General features: G+C 46.0%; 1 protein-coding gene across 1 annotated transcript in view; it reads right to left on the reverse strand.

Moving 5' to 3' along the window:
* Nucleotides 1–7,702: 7,702 nt before the first annotated feature.
* Nucleotides 7,703–17,946, reverse strand: part of LOC119386618 (uncharacterized) — a 74,031-nt gene continuing 63,787 nt past the window's right edge. Inside the window, exons 13-14 of the mRNA XM_037653903.2 lie at nt 13,907–14,095; nt 7,703–8,120 (exon numbers count right to left, since the gene is read on the reverse strand). Of these exons, the coding sequence (XP_037509831.1) occupies nt 7,955–8,120; nt 13,907–14,095 (355 nt within the window). The 3' untranslated portion in view covers nt 7,703–7,954. The remainder of the gene's footprint in view (nt 8,121–13,906; nt 14,096–17,946) is intronic.

A 17,946-nucleotide genomic window follows, 5' to 3' on the forward strand; every position in this document is an offset into this window, starting at 1 on the left:
TGACCTATACGGCCCACTTCCGTGCTCTGTTGCTGGTAATCGATGGGTGATTGTAGCTGCCGACCATCTGACAAGATACGCGGAAACGGCAGCGCTACCTTCGGCTGGTGCTCGTGACGTTGCCACCTTCATCTTGCAATCGGTTCATTCTTCGTCATGGGGCACCACGGGAGCTACAGTGACAGAGGTCGCGTGTTTTTGTCTGAAGTTCTCCAACAGCTTCTTCACTCATGCCGTACAGTGCACCGCACATCAACGGCCTACCATCCTCAGACGAACGGCCTAACGGAACGTTTCAACCGCACACTGGGAGACAAGCTTACTATGTATATTGATTCTGACCGCTCCAATTGGGATGTCATTCTCCCTTTCGTGACTTACGCATACAATACTGCGACACAATCCACAACAGGCTTTTCCCCATTCTTTCTTTTGTATGGCCGCGAGCCATGCAGCACCCTCGACACAATATTGCCGTACAATCCCGATGCCTCGGAATTCAGCCCAGTTTCCGAGATGGCCGAATATGCTGAAGAGTGTCGTCAGCTCGCACGCTCATTCACGGCGGATAATCAAGCCCTCCAAAAAGATCGCCATGACCGTGATGTGGCCCCGGACACTTTCCCTGTCGGCTCTCTCGTGTGGCTTCGACTGCCTTTTCACTCTCCTGGCCTGACTCCCAAGTTTGCACCGAACAGAGATGCAACAGCCGAAATAGGATTTGGAGCAATTTTTGGAGCAGCAAAATGTTGCTTTTGGAGCACGAAAATCCAAATTTGGATCAGGTTACGAAAAAAAACCTGAATATTTTAGCCGGAAATCCCCAATTTGGAGCAGTATAACAAAGAAAGCTTATTTTTAGAAAAGAAAACAAAAATATGTAAAAACCATTTAACATCAGCTAATTCGTGCACAGTGCACGTGGACACTGCTATTTCAATATAAGCAGTGTGTTGAGCCACCCCACAGTGCGAACAATGACTAAGTCCACATAAGCATTTGCAGGACCTGTCGAATAATTCGACAGGCACTGGAAATGCTAATGTGGACCTGCGAACCTGGCAACCTGGAAATTTGGGAGATTCGTAAATCAGGAGCAAGTTGGGGTGGCGAAAAAAGAAAACTGGCATACGCTTTTGTCCAGGTGAAAATGTGTAACTGGGAATCCAACTGGTTTCAACTGGTGTTAACTGGGATCATAAATGATATATAGTTACCTTCAAACGGCTACATCGCCGACAAGGCGCAGGCTTGCACAGCATTCCGCACACAATGGATCAGTCCCAGTTGCAGGCCAACTGGCCCCAGTTGATTCCAGTTGCAACTGGTTCCAGTTAGCAGCTGGTCCCAGTTACAACCCAACTGGTTCCAGTTGATTCCAATTGCAATTGGTTCCAGTTAGCAGCTGGTCCCAGTTACAACTCAACTGGCCACCAACGGGAACCATGACCAGTTGAACTGGAGGCAGCTGGTCCCAGTTGGAAACCATATCCGGTTATATTGCAAGCAAACGGTCCCAATTGTACGCTAGCTCGAAGTGCGACCAGTTACTCTGGTTGTACGATTCTTCCCAGTGAACGAAAAAAAATTGAACTCGAATGTATACGACGTAGCATTGCTGGACTTGAGCGAATGGGTTTTATCCAAGAGTTTTTTGTGTCATACTCACAGAAGGGTACCTGATCACTGGCCTAGTATTGTAAGGGGCCGTTATGAACACAGATGATAGGACGATGAGAGAATAAGAAAATAGCGTCTCATGGTTTGCGAATCAATTATCTTTTCTTGTTTAGACGTCATCCTCCTCTTCCCGTTGTTTTAACCCCATTACAATAATATAAAGTATTACCTGACCCGATATGTATTTTTTAAAATCGTGTATTATCGTCGATTATTCCGTTGCGCAAATGCGCAACACAGTGCACTCAAACGTACGCTTGTTTAAGCATCAGTACTGCTGTCATCAGCTGTTGTCAATCTTTTTACGTCCATCGCGGATACCCGCAGGCGAAGCGGGCCCGATTGACGTCGGGGTGTTAATATTGCCGTTGTCTCACTGAGAGCATGCCTGCTCGATTGGCTTGTGTGCAGCACAGCAATTACTTCCGTACGTACGACAAAGAAAAATCGAGCAGAGCCGAGTGCTACCACTTCCAAGACTGCCGCCGACATGCTGCTACGATGCTGCCGACACAAACGCACGCCACACTCTCTGCTCTCTTCCCAACTGCCTCGACAGCCGTCACATCAGTTTCGTATCTCATACGCTCAGACAAATGAAGCAGTAATGAAACATAAAGATTACACATAAAATAAACTGAAAAGAATTATTTCCTGCCAATCCCGCACTATTTAGTGGAAGAAAGAAGCTCGATAATAAAGGCCGAAAATTTAGAAACACAGCCACGCTAGTTTCGAACACCACATGTGTACGAGGGCTAGCTGCCGAGTGGTAGAAGTGTTCTGTGGTGGTGGTCCGTGGAAGCGGTGCTTAGTTGTGCTGTTTTTCAAAAGGAACGTAGTCATGGCGTGCGTAATTTAGATTTTGTCGAATTTGTTCGACAGTTTCTTCTCTGGAAGTCTTTATGGGTGAACGCCGGACAAGTGTTTTTTCCTGTGACAACACGGATATGTGGATCCATTGTGTGCGGAATGCTGTGCAAGCCTGCGCCTTGTCGGCGATGCAGCCGTTTGAAGGTAACTATATATCATTTATGCTTCGAGTGCTAGTTGTTCAATGCAATGCAAAGTGTTTTGAGTGTTCAGACGATGGAACGCCGCATTGTAAACAAGTTCTTTCGGCACGGCTCTGTAATATGTTTGTTTAGGTGTTTGTGCAGAGTGCTTATTTTATTGCTAATTTTCTGCCATTTGTTTTGGAGCATCACAGAAAACGAGTGCCGTGCAATACTTGTATTTTGAACGGCATGCTAAATAACTATAAAGTATACTCGTGCAAATTTGTAGCTCCGTCCGCGACTTTTAAAGAAAGCGCAAAGGGGCCCGTATTTTGCACTGCAAATGAATATTCCCGAACCTGTTGCATCTGTAGGTACATACATTCGAGTGGAAACAAAGATGCTTTCGATCGCCTTACTGCCCGTAGTTCTTATGTTTTTGCCGCTGAGGTAACGACTTAAAAAAAATCGGATTGCATCCGGCATGATCTCTGGAATAGTGTTCGTAGTGTGAATTTTTAGAAGGCTGGTCTGCTGTGTATATTAAATTGATATGGCTATTCTGAGACATGCATGTAACATATGTTACTTCTTATTTTGCAGCAACGCTCTCCCATTGGTCACGGGTACGTGAATCTCACGGAAAAAATTTAGGATTGACGCCAAACACTAAAAAATTTGAGTGCTGTGTAATGTTTGTAAAATAAACATTTGATGGAGTATCCAAGGTTGTTTTTTTATCTTGCACTGGAGCCCCAGGAATTAGCCACATCAGGTTTAATTTTTAATGGGACCAGCTTCAGACAGTAGTTCCTAATGGGACACCATTCGCAACGGGCAACTGGCTCTTATTGAGATCTCAGTAAGAGCCACTGGCCCCCGCTGGGACCCATTGCCAACTGGTCCCAATTGCAAGTGGAAATAACTGGGACCAGATCAAGTGGTTTATGGCAGGATTCCCAGTGGGGACCAGTTGTCAGTGGGTGCCAACTGGGACCAGGTCGTGGTTTATGGTCAAATTCCCAGTTGGGACCAGTTGCCAGTGGGTCCCAGTTGGGAATTCGGTCCCATTGGGTCCCAACTGGGAATTTGACCATAAACTAGTTGAACTGGTACCAGTTGGGGCCAGTTGTTTCCAGTTGCAATATTTTCACCTGGGAATTGTTTCTCAAGGCCGCAGAAACGCCATACACAGCAGCTCCAAATGATTGCCAATAATTTTGTAGACGCCAGCGATCATACTAGTACTCGTAATTACACGGCGCGTGCACGAATGAGTAATTAACAAACAAAATGTGCTGTGTCCCTGACAGCTAGTACTAATAGCCCCTTCTAAATCTCGGTATGCTTTTCCGCCGGACACCAGTGTACTGCGGCATAAGTGGCTTAAAAAGCGTTCTGCACGCAGTAAAACAAGCATCAGGAAATTTGAGAACTACTGTCCTTTTCTATTGCGATAGCAACTATATGAACACTCTCGACGAGTTTTTGCCGTCATCTCCCGTATAAAGTCCAAATTGATAACATATCCCTGTGCATAGTATGTTCTACCGCGGTTAAAAGCGCGCGCATGCGGGCGACGAACGCGGCTGAAGCAGATATCAAACGAGCCAGCCAATCTCCGTCGCTCGGAGGGCGTGTGCGATAACACCACTCCGCTCGGAAAGCCTGCTATGAAAGCATAGAAGAAACGCCCCGCCCGTCTTGAACGAGCATGAAAAGACGCGAGGGGGCGGGGGGGAGGGGGGGTTTCGCTCGAGTAGCAACTTTGAACTTTGATTCTAAGGCCGCGGTCGCGATCGCTGGCGCGCGCGCTATCTCGGCAGCCATCAGCGGGCGGCTCGTATATCCTGCTACGTGCTGCGCTCTCAATGCGAAGACAAAGAGCATCTTTGCCTGGAGCGGCCGTATTCTCTTACACCAACGTTTTGTAGAGTTACGCGAGATCGGACACAAAAGTGTTTGCTGCCAGCCTCACTTCGTATAACATTTGTTGCTACAGCATTCATTGCTTCGTCCTTGCGGTAAAACTGTTTTTTTTTTCTTTCGCGAGGGGTTAGGGGCTGCGCGTTGGATGACGATGCCCACACTGCAGATGACGAACGCGGCCTCCATTTATTGCTCAAATTTGCGCAACTGAGAAAGTTTTAAGCTGGTCGGGTATTTTGGCGCAGCGTGGCGCAATTTTAACTAATTTCACGGTTTTGGCTCAGCTTGGCGCAAAAATAAGGAATTGTGTCAAATTGACGCAATTGGCGCAGCTGTTGCATCCCTGTCCGAAGTAAACCGGCCCTTACCACGTCATCAAGTGCCCCTCTCCTGTCACCTATGTGATTGAGCCGGTCCAGCCGTCCACGGGCAAGCGCCGTCTTGGTCGTGAGACGGTCCACGTCAGCCGCCTCAAGCCCTACTACGACCCTCCTGTCCTGTCGTCACCTTGAGTCGCCAGGATGGCTCCTCTTCGTCGCCGGGGTATTGTAGCGGTGAAAGAGCAAGGCATTCACCAGTGGGATCATCTCTTGGTGCAAAGGCGCAAGCGCTGATCGCGAGCTGTGGTTGCAGAGCCTGCTTGCTTCTCGCTGGACCTGCGGTATGCCTGCTACCAGACGTCGTCAATAAACCCCCTTGCAATAATATATATATATATATATATATATATATATATATATATATATATATATATATATATATATATATATATATATATATATATATATATATATATATATATACATACATACCGGCTGTCCCAGCTAAGTTGGACCAAGGCTAAAAAACCATGCGCTCTACGAAAGTTCTACCTGTTAACATTAAAGGGAACACCCTAATGAGCATATTTCATATTGGTGGCTCCGTGACTTCAAGTGGATGTGGAAACATTGTTCGTGCACGGTACTAGTCTGTGAAAAGGAGTCAGAACTGTCAACATGGAGTAGTACTCTTACACAAATTTAAGCCACTATGCTTTTGCAAGAGAGCGAAATCCGGAGATGCGCTTCACGCAAGTGTTCCCTTTAATAAGAGTGGACCCGCCTGTACATACAATATGTAATTTTTTCATGACTAAGTGCTAATTAATTAATTAGATTTCATTAGGCAACCCTTTTATTCCTGCTGGAATCGGAAAAATATCAACTTTATGTTGTACCTCACCTCAAATAACTGCAGAATCAAACATTTATTTTTTGCTAAAATCTGCCTGGTTGATGTTTCCGAGAAAAAACAAAAACGTGTGAAACACGCCAAATATGAAGGCGTGCTCGCGCGCCGCTACTCAGCCGTTTCCAAGCGTTCTTTGATTGATACACGGCTACATTCGTTCATTGTACAGGGCTTCACGCAATCTGATGGACGCGCATCAAAACATACTGCTGACGCGTCCATCATCCTTTCGTGTGGAATGTGGATGGCTTTCCTGCTAACACAAAAGCATCCGCGTTAATTATTGTCTGCACATCTCTCTTTATCGCTTGCCTAGCTACTACCAATTGTGCTCAACACACACGAACGTAGGGGTTTTCTTCGTCGAAATTTGCACACCTCGTGTACGCCATGTCAGGTCCTCCGACGAGTCGCGCTGAGCATTTTCCTACGCTCGCACTGGCCTTCAATAACCTTTGGTATTCGAAAGAAGCTCATACTAGAGGGCTGCTTCTTTCTACCGCAGCTGTCACAACGATTAGAGCAGCCACAACTGCGCATATAACCATAGTGGAGGAAGAAACTCGCCCGGTGCGGCGAGGCAGCGCTGAACACGGTCTAACCGCTGTTCACCAATATGGCTGACTTGCTTCGAGCAGTGACGTAGGTGCAAGCCATGTATACTATACGTGATACACAGCTATTACTGGTCTCTTTAATCTTTTTTCTTTTAGTCTGTGTCTATCTATCTCTTTCCCTCTATGTATACTTGTTTCTCTATCTTTTTCTGCCTTTCTTCCTTTTCTTTCTTTCTCCCTCTTTCTATATCTTTCTCTGCAGTCGTTCTCTCGCCTTTTAACTTATTCACACTTTCTTTCTATAACATACGCAAGCCTCGACCATCAGGGCCATACCCAGGAATTTTTTTCGGGGGGTGTTTGTGTGTAGAACGGCTACCTTTGGCAACTGGTGGTCGCTGTGAAGGCGCGCAAGTATTTTAGTATCCCCCGAAAAGTTAAAGCACGAAAAAATTTCGGGGGGTGTCAGAACCCCCTCAACCCCCCCTTGGTTATGGCCCTGTCGACCATAACAGCTCTGCTGTAAAACAGAAGAATTAATTATTGCAGCAACTAGTCTTTTATAGCTGTAAAGCAGGGAGAAAACAAGATTTGGAGACTTTGGCGAGTTCTTCAGCAATGATGCACACACATCTTTCAGAAGTAAGAGAATGTGTTTCTTGGAGACACTGAAAATTTGCACACAAGCTTGGGAATCTTCACAGAGAGCAATGCCGCAAAGACTAGGTCAATCTCATATAATCTGTATAAGCTCACAACATCAATAAGTTAAAGGGGCACAAAAGTGAAATAACGAATCGGTTTACATTGATAAATTGTGATCGGAGAACTCTAATGTCACTAATTTCACCAACATAGGTTTATTAAAAGAAGACGAAATCGAGGCCAGTTTCATTTTTAAATTTCGCACCAGAATCTCCGCACGTGATGTCACGAACTACAAAAAGTATTTTTCGTATTTTGGCTACATTGGCTGAATGAAATTTCCTGAAACTTGGTATATTCAGTATATGGCTCACTCAGAAGACAATGTACATCATTTTTACAGGTTAAGACCTACGTAGGACCTAGTAGACACCGTCAAAGTCTATGACGTCACAGCGACTGGTACGAGAATTTAAAGGTGGCAGCATTTTCTTTTCGCACGTTTTCTTGTTTACTGAGCGTCTTCTCGCGACGAGCGTGGTGATTTTGGAATCGTAAAGGAGTATTTAGTAATACACGGAAAACAATTGGTTTTCTCTTAAGTGTCCCTTGAACACTCGTTCAATGCACGACAGTTTTAGAAACTCTGAAATTAAAACGTTGCGTCAAATTTGAAAATTTATTCCACATTCGGATGAGGCGCTTATAATTCCAAACAACTCCACAAACATCTGCTGTGGTGGAACTCTTCCAAGGGCGAAAATTAACGGTTTCAGCTAAACAATACTGCAAGAACATATATATCTAATACAATAACATTTGACAGCAATAATATCAAGAATTACACCTATTTGGTGTAGGGAAAACCGAGATCAAATAGAAGCCTCCGCCTTAAATATGCTCTGGCAAGTGCTATTTCTTGCACATCGAGTTCAATGCTACTGCACGGCGGACAGGTTTTCCAGAGCTCGAAACAGCATTGCCGCTACGCAGGATCCTGCGGCACTGGACCGCTGGACGTTGTCTTGAAGGGTCAAGCACCCTGTTGCATAGTGACCATGCACTCGTGCCAGCACCACTGCAACAAAAGGTTTCAAAAGTGCGAATCAGTGAAGTCACTTATTTACAGTGCCTTTTAAAGGCCCTGTCAAATTGCATGTGAAGACCAGCGTGGCTTCAAATGGAAAAAACAGGCAAACTCAACATGTCACTGAAAGCTGGCACTTATGTGCCCGTACAGTGTTTAAGGGTTATATCGGTCACATAATGGCTGTACCGTCAAAGGCTGTCAAATTGACTTTTTTAGTTGCGTGCTTCTGCTTGAAAACACAGCTAGGGGGATGAACTTTTTCCTGTTGTTCCATCGAGTGCCAATTGGATTAAGCTATCTACACCACTGCCGCAGTGTATTTGAAAGCGCCAATGGTATCTGAAAGTGACTGCCACAACAGGCTTCAATGACGAAGCCACCCGGGATTTCTTTTTTAATGCTCAGCATTTCATTTTTCAGATAATATATATATATATACAGCAGTCTCATGAGAATGTGGCTTCCGGCAATATTTTGCTGACAGAGTCACGAGACCCTTACACGAGTTCCCTCTGTGCGGAATACAGTGGGCGATAGTGAGGTGCAGTACAATCCAGTAAATGTATATACAAAACAGCACACAAGTGAAAAAGACAGCTTCATATCCAAACGAAAAAAAAAAAAAGAAACACTCAGGAAAAACAAATGCACCATGAACAAGGAGTGTTGCTGGAGACAACGTTTCTACAAGACGGCTTGCCCTTCGTCAGGCCAGCAACTGCCTTCCTTAGCAGCATTTTCCTGTACTGCTCTCTCTTCCACAACCTCAGAGGTTGTGGAGGAGAGGAGCAAGTTTGTGCACAATTAAAGAAACGGAAGAAGGAGCTATTGGAGATACAGAGGATGGCATGACAAAGGGAGGATGAGGGTTGTACGTACAGTAAGGGAGAAATAAAGCAGGGCCATATCTAGGGCATATATTAAGGTATCGAGAGACACAAGCAGATAAATCAGAGATTAACTCATGAAGTATTAGGAGTGCTTGTTTATTATGTCACATTTCCACTTTTTTTAAACATGTTTTCTTTTCACGACTTTTCATTTTGAACTTGGTATGCACGGTACGTCTGTGTGATTAGTGTGCTGTGTACGACGTGCATGCCGAATTGCTGTAGGAGCGGAAGCCTTTAATTTCTCAGGCCACAAAGCAATTAGCTCCTGCTTCCTTAATGTTGTAGACAGAGGATATAAAGCCATTCATTTTTAAGTGAAGAAGAAATCTGAAGGGCTCATGCCTGAGTCCAGCAGTTGCGGAATTTCTACGGTTTCAAAGGTAAAAATTCAAGGGTATTCGAGGACTTTGAAGGTTTTGTCAATGCTTTTCAAGAACACAGAGCAGAATCCCATGTAGAAATCTTCTACTGTAATGTTTCTGAAATACTCGGTGGCAGCGTGATCTTACTCTACCTAATGCCATGTGTGCACTAATCCGTAGCTCATGTGATGCCCCTTTCACTGGTGGTACACAAAGCACTCAGAGCGAGTTTCCTTTAGAAAGATGGAGGATATCCTTTGGTGCAGGGTAGGCACAGATCTGTCACATATTGGCAAAAAACAGCAGGACGTAGCAGAGTTCAAACATCAGCACAGTTTGGTGCAATAAGTGCTGTAGCATCACTGTAAGAGTTCGCATCTCATGCCAGACCTATAGTTGAAACTGCCCTGCAACACTTCTTGAACATGGTCAGAAAACGCTGCCGATTGGTTGTCGAGGCTCCTGTGAACATGTGAGCCAAACATAATAGCGCAGCATGCCGCAAGAAATTTACAATTACATTTCAAAGACACCTAGAAATTGCTTACCCTTTTTCTTGGCAAATTTCATAATCGACTAGCCCTACTATGTAATAGGCAGGAAGACGTGGCCATTAGCTAATTTGAGCATTCGTGTACTGCATGTGCATACACTTTTCTTCTGTTCTTAAAAAGCTGAACAATAAATAAACAACCGGTGACCACGCAACAGTGAAACTTTAGTTACAGCCAGGCAATCATAAATTAACTAAGTCCATTAGCCCACTTTGTTAACCATAATGACGTGAAAACCAAATATTCTTTTACTCTGTACACTAGCCAGCAGGAATTTTCATGCTTCTATAATAACAAATGCGCATCCTTTGACATCAGCGCTGTGCCAGTCTTGTTAATATTACAGGGGCCGATCAGAAAATTTTAACCTCCATAGAGCCTGGTACACATATTTTGTGGGAAAAGCCAGCAAACTACCACTAAAACCTTTTAAAAACACAAATATCGTTTTAAAGTCCAAAAAACTGCTGTGATAACTGGCCTTTTACAGCACAGTGAAAGCTTGCGATGTGTGTCTTTTGGCCCATTAACCCATTCCACCACCTGGTGACTACTGCGAGAAACTCGAGAGGTTTGGCAATGCCCTGTAGCGCTCGTTTGGTCAGCTCTCCTATTCTACCACTGTGATCTAGACTATTGGCTAGAGCTGTGCAAATAGCAAAATTTTGGGTGCGAAGTGAATTCGAATATTGAAGTGTGAGTGCAAATCGAATAGAATATTTTAACACGAAAGTGTTTTATGCCGGGGTCCACCAAGACTTTCATGATGTATTTCCGTCACGGAAGTACGCCAGCAAAATGAGCGCCATCAGATGGCAAAGAAAAAACTATAAGAAAAAGTTCCGTTGACAGGAATCGAACCCATGACCTCCCGGTCCGCGACGATGGCTGACGGGCATTTAGCCCACTGAGCTACCGCTATTTCAAATATTTCTCAAATATTTCAAGAATATTTTTCTAATACTTCGAAGCTAAATTGCAGAAAAAGAAGTTAGAGAACATTTCTAAGCATATTCTTATGAGATAGCAACATGAAAGTGTTTCTTTTCGCTAGGTTGATGAAGCACTGGCGAGGTGGTGTTTCATAGTTGTCTTATCAAGAATGAGGCAATGTAGAGGCCAAATTCTATTTATGTACATGATTTGGTGCAGCCAAAGTGTTGCCGACAGCACTTTACACGTGGTAGGCAAAGGTGCCATTTCCTCAGCCTCTCCTCCTCTTTCAACTTTTCCCGCCATGGTGGTCTAGTGGTTATGGCGCTCGACTGCTGACCCGAAGGTCGCGGGATCGAATCCCGGCTGCGGCAGCTGCATTTTCGATGGAGGCGAAAATGTTTGAGGCCCGTGTACTTAGATTTAGGTGCACGTTAAAGATCCCCAGGTGGTCTAAATTTCCGGAGCCCTCCACTACGGCGTCTCTCATAATCATATCCTGGTTTTGAGATGTTAAACCCCAGATATTATTATTATTATTATCCTCTTTCAACTTCTGTGGAAGCCCAACTGATGTGGCGGACAAGGGTGTGCTCCCTTCAAGTCCGGAGTTCCAAATCTGCCTCGCAGACGTCGATATATAAGAACATCTGAAATTTTGGATGCTAAAAAGCTTCGACGTCTGATTTTTCGGACTTTTTGCCCAAATTTCAGGCCCAAAACAGCATTATTTCAGCCCCCAACTCTGCCCCATCTTTCATCTCCATGTTGGAACCAGCGTTTTCTTGAATTAACATTTGCGACTGTAGCAGAGCTTGAAAGGCAGCTTTGCCGCAATACGAGATTGCAATGAGGTGAAGCATATTAAAAATCTGAAGGGGTCACTTTCAATTGGACGTTGACTGTATTTGTCTTTGGGAAGTTCGAATAGTAAAATTCCAGTGCGAGTCGAATCAAATAGCAAACACTATTCGAAAAATATTCAAAATTTCGAATATTCGCACACCCCTACTATTGACAAAAAAAAAAAAAAATGCCAGGATAGTTTCTGGAATGTCACTATACAACAGACCTTTTTCAAGCAATCCAAGAAAGCCCCGGGGGTGCATGGAGCACTATGGGAAAAGTGTGTACGTCGAGCAAGCTGGAAGTTCAGTCGCTACTCGTTGGCACTGTGGGAGCATGAAACGAAAAGATCACATAACTGCTTGTTGACCATCCTTACATCGTAAATACTACACATATCCGAACGCATCTGCATGTATCTCTATGCATGAAATGTGAAGGGAATAATGCAGTCAGTGTAGGTATTACCCAGTGGATGTATGTCGGATGTAGCAGTCAAGTGGCATGCACGCTATCATGTGCCAATACCGTCAATACGTCCTATCGTGAGCAATATGAGCTGGAACACCGAGCCCACATTTGGCGCCCGTAACATGGGGCCGGCAGGTAGCTCTCGGAGACTGACACCAAGGTTCTCGTGTGGCAGGCAGGCTTAGTGTTTCTTTGCAAGTTTCTTTGCAATTCGTCTTTGTTTACAGTTGTGGTGTGCTTCAAGTCTCCTTTGCGATTCGCCTGCTTGAGTTCGTGGTGGTTGTACTTGGGGCTCTGGTTTGCTGGTTTACTTTGCTTTTCTTTCATCTCTCTTCTTTATCCTTGGAGACCCATTCCTTGACACGTCAAGCAGCTTCGAGAAATGATGATCCAGCAGCGTCCGGCCCACACTTAGCCCCAAGCACCCACCACGGCATACGCCACGAACCACAGTGGCGCCTCATCATCCTCTGTTTCTTCTCTGCAGCATCCCTCTGGTGGCTCTCCTATAACTTTTGTTCAACAATGACTGGTAATGTACTGATATAAATGTGATGTACATCCAGAATGTAATGTTTTCGTTTTATTCTGGAAAATAAAGAGAATGAATGAATGAATGAATGAATGTACTGAATTACAAGGAATACCTTTCCACTTAAGCATTTAGTGTCACAAACGCTTTTGCGCTTGCCAATTGCGTTTAGCTATCGCCTTTAAAAGGTAATTTCAGTGTTACAGCTAGATGATATTGCTCACAACTATAAATATCTGCTGTATGGTCACCTGTAATCCAACACACGAAAGCACAACAGGTGTTTGTAAAATCCAACACCTGCAGTTAGTGCCCACAAAGGGTGGCAGACACTTATCATTTGATACCTATGGTGTGAGCGATGCACACGCTGTCTAATGAATATATCTTCTTCTATTAAATGCCGACTATATTCTCTCACATACTCTTGAAATAGAAGAACCTCACCTTGTGCTTGTTGACAGAGTCAATGGTCGAACTGCATCGACTGCTCCTGAAGTTCATCTAGGAAACTGAGTTGCATGTTTTTTTATCCAACCTATGCTGTACGGTATACTGGCACTAAAAAATTTGTTAAAATGAAACTTCATTTCAGAGCCATTCAGCTTGTCCAACAGTGGCATGTGGAAATGCCAGACAGATGGAAATAAAAGTAAAGAGACCTTTGCAACTAAACACAGAAGTTCATGATTGAATTACGCAGCACATAACATGAACCTTGACAAATTCACTTGATCTGAGAAGTGCTGTCAAGGCAAGGCGGAAAGCTTAAGTGTGAGGCCCACACGCTTGTCGCGGCAGCTGTTGCAGCGTACACACTTTTCCTATGAGAACTTGCACGCCTGTTGGTAGCACTTGTGTGCTTGAAAAAGGTCTGCTGAGCAGCTCAGTTAAAGCAGTCTCGCATTTCTGGAAACCCGTTGGTTGCGGGTTATCAACACATTTGTGCAACCGCAAAACTCGTTTTCTGGAGGACTTAATGAGGCTTTCTTAGCCTAATTACACTTTAAGGCAAATGCCAACATTTCTTTTCATAAAACATATTCTGTATTGCAAACTTCTGCAGCATTTTGGGACACTACTTAAGAACTTCAAAAAGAGTTGCACACCAGACTAGCCTCACTTGTTCTACTTTTGGAATCTCTTTCTCACCTAGCATTCAAACTGAGAAGTGCATAGTTACTGCTTTGGCGTTGTATCAGGCTGAGCTGCTGGGAATGTCAGCGGGGCGTGAGCACGGCGGAAGTGCTCCTCCAACGTCACTTCTGGGTCCAGTGGTGGCGGCTGTTGATTGTGTGCAGCACTCACAGCTGTGACTGGAAGCTTTCGTGGGAAACGTCTGTTCAGCTCGTAATGCAGGTCCCAGCCATTCCTGCAAAATCACACGAGGTACTTTGTTGTAGTGCCTAGAATTGCAACAGTAATAACAGACGGACAACGAACTTTATTGGATCCTCAGAGTTACTGACCCCCTAATGGGAAGTCGTAACCGCTGGCCGCGCCCACATGGACAGAACGCCGTGATGCTCCTCCCTTTCCTGGGCCCTCTGGATAGCCAGGGTTTGCTTTCGGAGTGCTGTGCTTCTGATGGCCTCCTCCCATTCGGCTTCACTGGAGAGAAGGTTTTTAGGCAACACGGGACATCGCCAGAGCATGTGAGCCATGGAACTAAAGGTTTCAGTGCAGTCGGGGCAACCAGGGTAAACGTCCGAGTACATCTTACTGAGGATGCCCCGCGACGGGAAAGACCCCGTCTGGAACATTCTCAGAGTAGCTGACCGAGCTCTTCCGAGCTTCGGGTGAAGAAGAGGATAGACTCTCCTGCCAAGTTGGTAATGCTTAGTGACTTCATTAAATGTGAGAAGTGGATCGTTCTGCCGAGTCCCTTCCTGACCCTCCGGAGCCTCCAGACCGTCGCGGCGCATGAGTTCTCGCGCACGATCATGGGCCAGCTTGTTGAGGCTTGGGAAGCCTTCGAGAACGTTCTTCCCCACGTGTGCGAGAAAGTGATAAAATGGAGCTGGGACAAGCCCTCTTCTCTAGAATGGAGGCCGCCTCTCGAGCGAGGTTGCCCGATTCGAAAGCCCTGATTGCTGCCCTCGAGTCGATGTAAATGTAGCAATGCTTTGGGTCAGACAAGGCCAGCGCTACCGCGATTTGTTCCGCTATACCCGGGGCGGCCGCCCTTACCAAGGCAGAGGAGCAAAGCTCCCCCCGCCCGTCTATAACCGACAACGCGAACATTCTCCTGTTCCTGTACTGTGCTGCGTCGACAAAGACTACGAAGTCCACGTAATCTTTAACTCTCCTCAAGATGGCTCGTGCACGGGCTTTACGTCTACCCTCGTTATGCTGCGGATGTACGTTTCGCGGGAAGGGCCCCACCATGTAGGTCGCCCTCGTTTCCCGACTCAGTGTTGTCCGCCGTTTTTCCATGATCCTAGAAGCCATGCCAAACTCGTCAAGGATTCTCCTGCCAGCCTTTGTAGACGATAGCCTAACCACCTGGGCAGTGACCTGCGCCTCTATTATCTCGTCTATGTTATTGTGCATCCCGAGATGATCTAGCCTGTCGGAGCTCGTGAAAATCGGCAAGCCTAGCACTTTCTTGATGCTTTTGCACATGAGCGTATTTAACTTCCTTTTCTCTGTTCTGGTCCATATTAGAGCTGACGCCACATAGTTAATATGGCTCATGAGAACAGCGTGGTACATCCTAAGGAGGTTGTCCTCACTTAACCCCTTCTTTTGGTTGGACACCCTAGCGATTAACCTTAGCATATTCTCTGTCTTGGCTGTAACGTGGGTAATTGTTTTAGCATTACAGCCCCTCGCGTCTATGAGCAGGCCTAGGATTTTGACTGAGTCGACTTTAGGAATTTTCTGTTCACTCGCATATAATGCCACGGGGAGCTGGTTTAAAGGTGTTAGACCTCTAACTCCTTGCCTTGCCGGTCTGTAAAGTAACAGCTCCGACTTACTCGGAGACAGCTTGAGACCCGTGTCCGCGAGGTAGGTCTCCGTCTCGTCCAAGGCCGCTTGTAAAGCTTGCTCGATTTCCGCTAGGGAACCCCCTGGGCACCAAATCGTGATGTCATCTGCGTAAAATGCGTGACCTATGCCCCGGAGGCCACCCAGCCTGTCTGAAAGACACTTCATGACTATGTTGAAGACCAGTGGTGAGATAACTGAACCCTGGGGGGTACCCCGAGGTCCCAATTTGTACTCGCTCGACCGAATCTGCTCCACTTGAATAGTAGCAGTTCTGTTCATGAGAAACGACCTGACAATGGCCTGGAATTTGACTCCCAGGCCCATGCCCGCCGTGGCCTGCAGTATGTATCGATGGAACACTGTGTCAAACGCCTTAGTGAAATCCAGGGCTAGAATCCCCCTCACGTCCCGAATGCCGCTATCAAAGATTTGCTTCTTCAGCATTAGCATAACATCTTGCGTGGATAGCCCGTGCCGGAAACTCATCATATTATGTGGAAAGAGGCCCCTATGCTCTATATACCTGGACACCCTGTTCAAAATCGCGTGTTCTGCTACCTTACCTATGCACGAGGTTAGCGATATCGGTCTCATGTTGTCCAAATCAAGGGGTTTTCTAGGTTTTGGAATCAGTATCACCGAGGCTGCTTTCCATGCGTCGGGCACTTCTCCTTCTTCCCATACTCTGTTGACCTCGTCAGTTAGTAGTTCTACTGCCTTATCGTCCAAGTTCCGCAATAGTCGGTTAGAAACCTTATCCGGCCCCGGAGCCGATCTGCTGTTTAAATTGTGCAGCGCCACCCTTATCTCCGATTCAGTGAAGGGAGCATCCAGCTCCTACACCGTCGCGCACTCGATCTGTGGACAATCCTCGTCCTGCGTCGGCCCTATGGGGAGGTATTTATCCGCGACCGCATTCAAAAAAGATTGTTCAGTACCTCCCTCCTGCTTGTGCCTGTGGATGACTTTACTGAGTGTTTGCCTTTGATTCCCTTTAGACTGCGCGTCACCCAGGAGGTGCTTTAAGAGGTTCCACTTCCCTCCCGTGCGCATAGACCCATCTACTGCCGCACATATCTCGTCCCATTGTGGCCTATTGAGCTCCATGCATGCAATATCTATCTCTCCATGAAGCTCCGCAACCTTTTTTCTTAGCCTGCGGTTTAGCCGTTGTGTTTTCCACCTCATCAGAATCGAGGATTTGGTCTCCAACAGGTGCGCTAGGTGAGAGTACATCCTAGGGACTTCCGCTCCCGTTTGTACTACCTTAGTAGCCCTCTCTACATCCTCCTTGAGCGAGACGATAACCTCGCTGAACGAGGAATATGTGCTCATGCGCTTCTTCCTAATTGTCCTAAACTGGTCCCAGTCCGTGACTCGAAACACCCTTGTCGGTTTGGCATCGACCTGTAAAGTTACCGCTGCTACGAAGTGGTCACTGCCCAGGTTCTCCTGTTTATTGGCCCACGTGACGTTACCTACGTTCCTTACACATGCCAAGTCAGGCGATGCCGATTCTACTGCATACGCAGGCAGATCTGACCTAGTGTTGATGGCGAATGTTGCCTTTTACGTATTTAATTATTCGCTTAAAGCAACTGGAAGCGAGCTGGCAGCACCTTGCAACATTGCCATTTGTTTGATGTGCCTAGTGCCTCCTCTGTGACATTTTGCCTCAAATACTGTCAATATCATAGTATAACCTTGCCCCCTTGTAACCAAATGCCTCTGGCTTGGAAGATAGTTTCGTGCCACTCTCATGTATCTCGGGAGCGCTTGCGAGGGATGGGATTGAGAGACGCGGGAGACGGCGGTGGCAGCAAGCATTTTATCTCACACAATACGGCAAGAAACTATACAATCAATATTCATACAAAAATTCATGCACATAACGTTTATCACAACAATATTTTAGCTAAACTCGGTCCTAAGCTGCAACAGCAGTCCAGCCACACTGACGTCTCGGTCACGTCAGTACAAGTACAGGAGCGTCCTTACTTTTCGTACGCTCGGCGCGGCGTCCAAGTCGATCCTTTGTCCTCCGTGTTGTGTCGATGCTTTTGATCAGGTCCTGCGGTCATCATTGCTCAGCGGCGACTCAATCCACTTGTTGCCGGTTTCCCAGTCGTCATGGCCATCACGGAAGTGGATGGGTCAGGCCTAGCTGCCTCCTCGGTCCCTCATTCCAAGTGAGTCTGAGGCTCAAGTGACAATGTGGTGCCCCGGGGA

Source organism: Rhipicephalus sanguineus, chromosome 3, assembly GCF_013339695.2.
Source record: "Rhipicephalus sanguineus isolate Rsan-2018 chromosome 3, BIME_Rsan_1.4, whole genome shotgun sequence".
NCBI classification, from domain to species: Eukaryota; Metazoa; Arthropoda; class Arachnida; order Ixodida; family Ixodidae; genus Rhipicephalus; species Rhipicephalus sanguineus.